This window comes from Leptonychotes weddellii, chromosome 3 (assembly GCF_054177405.1).
Source record: "Leptonychotes weddellii isolate Sample4059 chromosome 3, ASM5417740v2, whole genome shotgun sequence".
Taxonomy (NCBI): Eukaryota; Metazoa; Chordata; class Mammalia; order Carnivora; family Phocidae; genus Leptonychotes; species Leptonychotes weddellii.
In genome coordinates, this window is record NC_138371.1 from 13,816,197 (window position 1) to 13,827,245 (window position 11,049).

Sequence of the window (11,049 nt, forward strand, 5' to 3'; positions counted from 1 at the left end):
TTCAGGCACAGGTTCGTAGCCAGTTCTAAAGGATAATTCGTCTAATCAGGCTCTCAACCCTGGCTGCACATAGAAATCTACGGAGGATCTTTGAACAAATACCAATGCTTAGGATGTGTGTGTGTGTGTGTGTGTGTGCGTGCGTGTGTGATTTCCACTCTTCAGCTATTGCGAATAATGCTGCTGGTATGAATGTGGGTGTCCAAATACCCCCAGGGATATTTTTACAAAGCTTTCCATGGGATGAAAATACACAGTCAGGGTTGAGAACCATTAGCTCATGGCAGTCCCTGGCAACTGCAAGGCGTCTGGGGGAGAGGCATGCCCCTTTAGTCGGCCTGATCAAGCTGCTCCAGGCTAATTATCAGCAGCTCATACCTCTGTCACCATCAATACTCAGAGACCCAGAAGGGTGAGGTAGGTTTTTTTTTACTTCCATATCTCAATGATCGAGCTCCCAGCCTGGCACCCTGCAGCAAACTACTGAGCTGCTGTTGAAGGAAGAAGACTTCCAATCCATTATTTAACTGGATCTTACTGTTAAAACCAACTGCCCCCTTCAGTTACTAGAAATTATGTGCCATCGAACCCTGGGCCGTGCGTCTGGCTCCACTCGGGCCTGGGCCTGAGTCAGGGTCTCAGACCTTTATAAAACAAAATTGCAGTTATGGAAGGAGCCCTGGAGGGGGGGGGGGCACAGGGTAGGGGTGGAAGTTGCTACATCTTGGCTCCAGTTTCTTCTGGGACAGATGCTCTGAAAGGAGCTGCTGTGCACATTCCCTGCAGCTGAATGAGAGGCTTAAGTAATCTTCCCCACAAATCCCTGCTTCCCTATCACCATAACCCACTTGAAAAAGAAAAGCCAGACATGAAGCTGTGTTTTTCTCGAGGTGGGTTTTCTGTGCTCTCTACTCACGTCTGCAGCCCCACGTCCTCGTGTTTACACTGCTTTCCGTGTTGACCTGAATTCTCACGATCATTTTTTTTTTTTTATGACAGCCTATGGAAATTTAAAAAAGTAGCCCCAGATAAAAGAAATGCCAAAACACCCGCGAGACTTCTGCCTGGTTCCATTTTTAAGTCTGTGGACGTATTTGGAGAGAACCTCTTTCTAATGTGAAGCAGTAGTGTGGAAAATCGAGAATGCTCTCCTCTCCGTTCCCCTGTGGGCTCAGAAGCCAGATGCGCCGGGTGACGGGACGGGGACAGCAAGGACGCGTCTCGGGAGGGAGAGGAGCCAGGCCCCTAACTGCTCCTGCAGAATCTTCCAGATCTGGTCAGGCCGGGGTGAGGATGGGGCAAGAGAAGCAGCAGCGGGCAAATTCAGGGGCAGAGCTGGACTTTATTTGAAATGTGGATTTTTTTTTAAAGATTTTATGTATTTATTTGACAGAGAGAAAGAGAGAGAGCACAAGCAAGGGGAGCAGCAGAGGGAGAGGGAGAAGCAGGCTCCCCGCTGAGCAGGGAGCCCGATGTGGGGCTCGATCCCAGGACCCTGGTCATGACCTGAGCTGAAGGCAGATGCTTAACCGACTGAACCACCCAGGCGCCCCGGATGTTTGGCTTAACATGGAAACTTTTCACATTCACTTTGATTTAAGTACTACATGAAAATCATTTACCTTGGTTGCGGGGCTGTCTGGCATGCCATTTTGTGCCTTACTTCCCTCACCGAGGCCCAGTCCTGACTCCATTGGCTCTTGGCTCCCCCTTGCTTTTCTTTGAGTTAGGGTGTGCATTTTCATGAGGGAAGCAAGATGTCTCTCTCTGAGTCTCGTGTAGCCATAAGCTTGTTTTCTCTGGGCTTACTTCCTCCCAGGCCTTTGCCTCTGCTCATTCTGACAAGCTCTCTCGCTACCCGTTCACCTCTGCTGCTTCTGCCCTTCCCAACCCTCCCCGCCACCCTTCTTGCAACTGCCAACACCAGGTACCGGGAGGAGAAACAAGAGGGTGGCCTTTCCCTCAGAGGTCTTTTGCTAACAGTTTTTGAGCTTCATATGGAGAGTACCACAAATAGCAAGGGCCCATTCCTTTTTAGAGACATCTTTCTTAGGCCAGTTATGATGATCAGTAGGCCCTGTGGTAAACCATGGCCAGCCTTGTGCTCTGGAACCTCAAGGCAGCTGGCTAATACACCAGGAAATAGAGCTCTGAGGTGATTTTAACTGTGCTAACCATAGCAGCCCTGGAAATTCTGAATATGGTAAAAGGGTAGCCGAACCTTTAAATGCAGGCGGGTCTCTCTGTGCCCACCACGGCCCCCAGCCCAGAACAGTACAGAAGGAAGCGAACCCATGATTCTGGGCTCTTTTGACCCAGTGGGACCCTTTCTCTAAAAGGGCAGCTGAGATCCTTAAAAATCCAGGCCTGTCTGTGTGAGGGCCTAAGTGGGGAACCCTATCCACCCACTCGCCTCCTTGACCCTGGGTGTTTTTCCTGCATTGCTTCTGCATCATCAGTAAACCAACATGAACCTAAATGACTGAGCCTCTGTTGCCATTCTAGCCAATCTTCCAAGTCATGAGGGTCTAGCCCAGCTGAGCCTCCTTGATATTATCTTAATGATTCATTATTATTATTATTATTATTATGCAGGGGCCACAAAATAATAATTACTTACCTCATGGGCCTGATGGGAAATATAATTACACATGCAAACAGCTGTAGACGTAATACAGTGTGAAGAACACACTGATATGTCGGCCACAGCGTTATTGGGACAGTCACCTGAAGACCTGACTGCAGGACTTACCAGCACCGTGTGCATCCCGGTGTAGAGTCTGCTGAGACACACCAAGGTGGAAAACACCACAGCCATCAGCAGTCCCAAAGCAAAGGGATACTGTGTGGGGAGAAGAGAAAACAAGGCAATGAGATCATGCTCACACGGTTTGACACGGTGGGAGGAAAGGGTTCCCACCCAACGACTGCTAGCCTCGACCTCAGTTTCCCCAGAGCGGCAGTCTGATGGTCTCAAACCACTTGAAAAGTGGGAAAAAGAGCAAAAAGAAGGGGAAGATGCCTACAACATCGTTAGAACTCGGCTTAAGGCCTCATGACCACAGACATGGTGCGGATAGTTTTCGTGAAGTAAATCATTCTTTATTTCGACCTATTCTTAGCCCAACATGTATGAAGTGTAGAGTATGGAGTGAGGGGCAAGGTAGATGGACAGCCCCATCACCCGGAAGCGCAACTGACGACTTCCTCATCGAGCGCTGGGTGGTAAAGCTTGGCAACCACTGGCTTCCTAAGGAAGCCCAGCCAGGCTAAGAACGGGCACCTTTACGTACAGATGTTGAGGCAAAAATCCAGACTTTACTACATCTCAACATTTGCTGGTGGTAACTACAGCAACCAGAGGAATCTGGCTACTGCTGAGTCCTATAAGGAGCATAGGGGTATTCTGCTTATAAATGAAGACGTAGAGACATAATCCATGTGCTTCAAGCACTAACACCTGTGGTGTCCCATGGTGAAAAGAATAAAGATGACAGAGAGCTGTCTACATTGTGTGAAGCACTTTAGAGTCACCCCCTCCTCGCATCTTGACACAACCCTATGAAGTGGGTTCTGTCATTAGCTCCATTCCACAGCTGAGGAAACCCTTAACCTAGATAATCAGTTACGTCACTATTAAACTTTAGCACACAGACGCTTTCCCACCCATCATCCCATTTGATCCTCACAACAGGAGCTGGCCCCAGAGAGGCCAAACGACCTGCCCAAGGTCACACAGTCTGTAAAGGGTAAGAGTCAGAACCAGAAGCCCCTCTTCTGAATCCAAGACCAGCATGTTCTTTCTGATGCAAGATGGGAGTACAATTATACATGGTCGTAGGTCTTTTCTTAACATTTATCATTAACCGCATCTTGGATTTTAATTTAGGAAAAAGTGTTAAAAATGAATGAGTTAATGCTTTCAGAAATTAGAGTCTGGGCATTAGCCTGCACACACAGTCATATAAATAAGCCATATTTAGAACTGTTTACAGCAAATAACCCAAATAGCTAAATATATTTATCATTAAAAATTGAGTAACAGCTCAGGCTGAAAACTGCTGCATCATATGAGCTGAAAAGAGTTTTTTGAGAAGGACCAGGAGGCCTTGAAATGAGTCTATGAACATTGGTTGTTGCTGTGTTCTTGCAGTCAGCTGCTACTTGGGGCTTTTTTCCTGCACAGTGCCTCTCTGGATGCTGAGAGCAGCCCGATGGGGGCTGGCCTTGGGCCGCCCGTGTCCTTCTGGGGCAGATGCCCTGCGTACGACATAGCTCCTAAGTCTGCATTAAGTGAACTCATACAGTACTGGAGATCTCAGAAATTTCTGATCTTGGCATGACATGTAAGGAAGTTACGATAGATTATACTATACCTAGTTGGACATACTCCTTAGACCCATTCCTTTCCCATCCAGGAAACTGAGGTCTGACCCCCAGGTGACCAGGCAGAAGACCATAGAGGTAGAGCCAGGACCCAACACTAATCTTGTCCTTGTCCAACCACATCAGGCGGACTCCCCTAGTTCTGCACAACCTGGAGCACAGAATGTGCAGGTGGACTCCCCTAGCTCTGCACAACCTGGAGCACAGAATGTGCTCCCGTGTTTTGAGGGTGAAGGGACAAAGCGAAACAGTACTGTCTTTTACATACAAGACGGTTAAGTTTAATGAAATCTGAATTGTCCGGAGAGTAAAAGGTACAATTTATTAAATGAAACACAAACTTGGAGCAAAACTTCTCAGGCAAAAAAAACTTCACTGCAGTATTAGTGTAACTTGTAAAAGGTCTGACTGTAACTGGCATCTAAGCAGATTATTAATTAAGTGACATTCTTCTATTTGCAACATTTATCAACCTGCTGTCCCTTAGAGTACTCTAGAAAACATGGAGCCATTATTTCTAGTGGTTGAGCCCCAACCAGGGGCAGAGGCATCCTTGGGAGCCAATGTGGGGCCCAGACTCTTTCCTGCCCCGGGCCCTGGGGAGTCTAGCAGGAGGATTTATCTGGGGGAATCATCTCAGTCCTGGAGGACCAATAATGAGGATCCTAAGCTCCTCCCGTCTGCTGCAAACAAGAAGATGACAGAACCGATAATGTGCAGTCTAGTCAGGCAGCTCAGGGTGACGATGCTCTGCTGGGGAGACTCCACACCCTGGTTCCTGGGGCAGTCCATGTTGTCTCGTGGTGGGGGTGTTGTTCCTGGGGGTATCACTTTCACTATGAGGCACGGCCTCATTTGGACGCTAAGCCATATGTCACTTTCTCTATGAAGAAATTGTCACTGATGACTCAATACATTTCAATCCCCCATAGTCTTCATTTCATAAACCTCAAAGTCCCTCAAAAAGGAAAATTCTGAAGCAAAACCTCTCTTTGCTGCCTCACTGTGTGGATGAGGTTACGTGGGAGGAAGAGGAGTCAGGCCTCACCTGGTATCTGTCCATGGTAGAGATGAGGAGGGTGAAGGATATGACTGTGGCTGCCATGGCGTGGGTGGACGGCATTCCGTACTCATCAATCACCCTTTTCTCCAGCTTTACCACAGGAGGGGAGAGAGGACGAGGCCACTTCAAGATGTCCTTGGCCACCTGGCCAATATACATCACCAACTGCAAAACCAAAGGACTGAGGTGAGTCCGACCAAACAAGTAAAACCCCTAGATGGTGTGAATTTATTTTGGGGTTCCCAGTCTGTTGGCTGAAATCACCATCCTCTCTGACCCAGCTACTAGCTGGGAAAGTCTTGTAGGATGCTATTTTAGTCAGACCTTTTGAATTCCAGAAGACCACTGGGCCAGTAAGACATGACATTAACACATCTTTTTTTCTTTTCTTTTTTTTTTTTTTTTGAGATTTATTTTAGAGAGAGAGAGAGTGCAGATGTTGGGGGGGCGGGGTGGTAGGGCCGAGGGAGAGAATCTTGAGCAGACTCCGAGCTGAGCGTGGAGCCCGAGGTGGAGCTCGATCCCATGACCCTGAGATCACGACCCCAGGTGAGACCAAGAGTCAGACGCTTAACCGACTGCACCACCCAGGTGCCCTGACATTAACACATATCTAAATTTTAGTGATATACTTAACAAGCATTTCTATACTTCGTATGCATGCCAGGTACTGTTCTAAGAGCTTTACAAATATTCATTCACTTAATCCAGTAACACCAGAGAATGCAGATCCATTTTATGGAGGAACAACCACTGTATATAGTAAGTGGAGGACCAGATTCGAAACCAGGGAGTTTTGCTTCAAAATCTGTAGCTGACGCCTACCATGGTAATACCTCAAAACCCAGGACAGTTCTCAAATCAGAGTCTTTGTTTTCAAGTTTTAACCAGAAAAGCGCCTGTTCTTACAGAAGTTCTGCTTAAAAAAGTTTTGAATGCCACTGTTATTCCTGACGCATGTAGGTAACATACTGGATAAAATTTAATTTCTTTCAGTCATCAGGAGTAAATGGTATCAGTAAAATAAATGGCATGAGTATTTTCAACCCTAAAATAAAGACAACTCAATCTACAGTTTTTTCAAAGGATTTTTCATGATGGCATGAATGAAAAAACTGCCCCCCCTTCCTTTTTTTAGAACACAAGATAGAAATCAGAATTTGGCTTCTGTATCCTTCAGAGATGAACAGGACTATTAACCACAGACTCATTTTGTCAGGGGACTTTACAGGACGACTTCAGGATCAGTGATAAAGAGGGAAGAGCAACCCATTCCCCCAAGTCTGCATTTGCAGCTCAAAGTGGGGTCTGAGGGTGGGCGGCGTGCGCACCACCTGGGCGCTGGTTTCAAAGGCAGAACCTCAGGCCCCGGCCTCCTGGACGGACGGAGTTAGAACCCCATTGTCACAAGACTCCCAGGTGGTTCGTGTGCACACGAGAGTCTGAGGAGCCCCGTTTGACACAGGTTCGTTTGTCATGGGCTTTAATCATAAACCTAACCCTATTGATTTTACGGGGGCTTTATTTACTTGTGATGGATGGAGTTACCTTGCTTTAGAGCAAAACCCCTGATGAACGACTATTCCAAAATAACGTTCATTAGTCAGCCAGAGTGCTTCAGGGTTTCCACGTTCTGGTGCTTTCTTTTAACTCGTTTATTTCAGAGCATTATTCTAGCGTATGCACATCCCCCAGAAGGCGCTGCTTATGTTTTCTGCTCCGCTGCCATTTTGCTCTGGGTTAACAAACCAAGAGCTACCGTCTGTGCACAGCAGGCCAAATCCACAGGCTTTTCAGTGACAATCACTGAATTCCATAGCTGTGATTTCTAATCGGACTTTGAAATTCAACCTCTTTACCATCCCCTTATTACCAGGAACTACTGTCCTGGAAACCAACGCACTCTTTCATGTTTCTGCCTCCCTCCTGTGAACCTGTAAAAACCACATCAGACTGACAATTATGTGTGCAGTTGGAAAACTCACAGCCATCACTGACTACCAGGAATGTTGCAAAAGCTTCTTGAGATGGATTTCTCAACACTGTCCCTTCCCCACTCACCAGCAAAAATAAAACACGGCTGGCATAATAACTCTAGTTTGTTCAGAAATTCTTGAAATCCTCAGACAGGGACCCTTAATATCATTAGGTGAAGACAGCCCGGGAGGTCTTCAGACACATTTTTAGATTTCCTTGAAGTTGACAAATCCCTCTGACTTCATTTCTATTCTGCCTTCCATGTTTGAAGGATGTTCTTAAGAATTTGGACAATTGTTCATTTTCTTTCAACAATATTACCACAGTATCACATTGTATCTGATCAATAGATTTCAAGTAACAGTTACCGTAGTGACAGCTCTCTTTAAACAGATTGGGTTATATTTTTCAAGTCCTAAGAAAGGAGTACCACTCGTGGGTTGGGGAGTCTCTGCCTTTGCTTTCACTACAGCGAAGCGATGATGTGCCGAGCCCTGGGTTAGGTTTCAAGTCCATGAATGGAGAAAACTGTCGCATCAACAGAAGATCTGTTTCAAATATGCTTTGAAAAAAATTATCCAACAAATTTTCTGGATACGTATATGTGCAGGGACACAATGAAGAAGCCAGAACAAAAACAAAGAAAAAAGAAGTACATACTATATAGTTCTGTTTTTATAAAATTCTTGAAAGTGGCTTAACTTTATAGTACAGAAAGCAGACCGATGGTTGCCTGGAAGGGGGTGGGGTGAGGAAGAAATCACAAATGGGCAGGAAGATGCTTTTAGGGGTGATGGATATCTATCTTAACAACTGTGATGATTTCAGGGATATGTACATATGCCAAAATATTCCAACTCATACATTTTAAATATGTGTAAAGTTTGTGAACACACTAAGAATTGTGGAATTGGACACTTTCAATGGGTGAATTGTATGGTATGTGCATTATACCTCAATAAAGCTGTTAAAGACATGCAATTTACTGTATGTCGATCACATCTCAAAAAGTGGCTGTCTTAGCTTGGGTTGCCATAACAACCAAACATAGACTGGTGGCTTATAAACAATGGGAATTTACTTCTTACATTCTGGAGGATGGAAAGTCCAAGATCAAGGCGCCAGCAGATTTGGGGTCTGGTGGGGACCTGCTTCCTGGTTCACAGACAGCCATCTTCCTGCTCGGTTCTCGCCTGGCAGAAGGAGTGAGGGAGCTCTCTGGGGTCCCTTTTACAAGGGGCACTAATCCTATTCATGAGGGCTCCACCCTCATGGCCAAAGCACCTCCCAAAGGCTCCACCTCCTAATACCATCCCATTGAGCACTAGGTTTGAACATGTCAACATTTCAAAAGTTTTCTCAAGGATGAGGAGGTGTGTGGGGTGGGCCTGGCCGTGAGATACTGTGTAGAAGGGCATCTAGATCTTCAGTCCACTTGGAGGTTCGGGGAAGAGGTGTAGCCAGACCTGATCTGTCCTCTGGTGTCCTGGGCAGAGTAGGGGCAAAGACATCAAGACTAGAGGGAAGGAGACCAGGTAAGAGAATATTGCAAAATCCAGGTGAGAGAGAAAGGTAGGATCAAGGTCAGCAAAAGTGGGGCAGCAGACAGATTAAAAAAATTTTTTTTAAGCTGGAAGAATGTTGGATAGGTTTATAAGTGTTGGAAGAATGGCAAGTAGAAATTATTTAAATAAGAGAGAAAAAACCCCACAGAAATTGATGGACTAGGAACCCAGAGGTGATCGTGTACTTGGAAATGTTTAAGTTCAGAAGAGCTAAACCACTGGTCCTCACAAGGGACGTATGGTGTCCCGGGAGACACTCTCGGTTAGCTCGATGGTGGTAGGTCCTGCCGGCATGAAGAGGGGAGGAGGTCGGGGTTGCGGTGTGCCAATCACGCACAAGATGGTGCCATTCTCCAACATCGTTTTTTGTCTCTAACATGACTCTGGAGGGCTCCGCCAGACATTCTTGTAGATGAACACCTATCTGTGATCCTCTGAATGGAGAGCCTAAGTCTCTGATGCAAGTCAGCACCAGATATTTTTTTGCAAGGTTTGAACATGCACTGAAGGTTCTGAGAACATCAACACCAGGTAAACGGAGGGAAGACTGAAGTTCGGTTTGTTTGGAACTGTATCTAGAATGGCTCACCGTTCGGAGAAACTGGGTCACCAGTGGAAATGCTGCTTGTTGTGTCTGAGACTCTAATGCCACACGCCCATGTCCACACCACTGTAGCTGACACACAGGGACACTGTGTACAGGTCCACGGATCCTACCACCCTATGTGGACAGGCCCCAGAATTTGCTTATTTTATTTTATTTTTTATTTTTTATTTTTTTTTAAAGATTTTATTTATTTATTCATGAGAGACAGAGACAGAGAGAGAGAGAAGCAGGCTCCCAAGGAGCAGGGAGCCCGATGCGGGACTCGATCCCAGGACCCTGGGATCATGACCTGAGCTGAAGGCAGACGCTTAACCGTCTGAGCCACCCAGGCGCCCAGAATTTGCTTATTTTAAAAGCCACCTTCTGGGGCACCTGGGTGGCTCAGTCGTTAAGCGTCTGCCTTCGGCTCCGGTCATGATCCCGGGGTCCTGGGATCGAGCCCTGCATCGGGCTCCCTGCTCAGCGGGAAGCCTGCTTCTCCCTCTCCCACTCCCCCTGCTTGTGTTCCCTCTCTCGCTGTGTCTCTCTCTGTCAAATAAATAAAATCTTTAAAAAAATAAAAATAAAAAAATAAAAGCCACCTTCTTATTACAAGGCAGATTTTTAGAAATTATGTAAGTAGGTCATATTTTCTATGAATCTCATTTAAGGAAAGCAACAGGGCCACTACAAAACATTTAGAATATAAAAGGAGGTGATACTATGCGAAGTTTAGGAAGACAGACACCAAAGAGCACATATTGCATGATTCCATTTATATGAAATATCCAGAATAGGCAGATCCAGAGAGACAGAAAATAGATTAGTGGTTGGCTAGGCCTTGGAGGCCAGATGTCTGCAATCAAGGTGTCAACAGGGCCACACTCCCAGGAGTTCTCAGGTAGAGTCCTTTCTTTGCTTCTTCCAGTTTCCGGTGGCTACAGGCCCTCCTGGGCTTGTGGCCACATTCCTCCAATCTCTGCCCCTTTGATCACATTGTCTCTTCCCCCTCCTTCTGTCTCCTGCTCTTCTGTCCATCTCAACTCTCCCTCTGCCTTTTTCTTATAAGGGCACTTGCCATCGGATTGAAGGCCCACTCACATATCCAAGATAATCTCCTCATCTCAAGATCCTTAACGGAATTACCTCTCCCATTATTCTTTTTCTAAAAAAGATAGTGTTCACAGGTCCCATATAACTGGATGTAGACGTATCTTTTTGAAGACTGCCATTTAATCCTCTGTATTCAGCAAATAGTGTGTGAATGACCAGGCACTGGGCTGGATTGGGGATCACCATGAAGAACAAGGTAGACGGGATCTTTGTTCTCATGGAGCCTATGAATCGAAACATTAGCAGAAAGTATGCTTAGCTTCTTTGCATTTTATTTGCTTCAATAAAACAGCATTGTCCTGCTTAAAACAACAACAACAACAACAACAACTGTGCTGGGTCTGACAGAATCAAAAAGT

At 46.1% G+C, this 11,049-nt stretch overlaps 1 protein-coding gene across 1 annotated transcript in view; it reads right to left on the reverse strand.

The window, feature by feature from the left end:
* The window catches only part of SGPP2 (sphingosine-1-phosphate phosphatase 2), a 109,464-nt gene that overhangs the window by 26,288 nt on the left and 72,127 nt on the right, over window positions 1-11,049 (reverse strand). The window contains exons 3-4 of the mRNA XM_081813510.1: window positions 5,435-5,614; window positions 2,753-2,842 (exon numbers count right to left, since the gene is read on the reverse strand). Coding sequence (XP_081669636.1) covers window positions 2,753-2,842; window positions 5,435-5,614 — 270 coding nt within the window. The remainder of the gene's footprint in view (window positions 1-2,752; window positions 2,843-5,434; window positions 5,615-11,049) is intronic.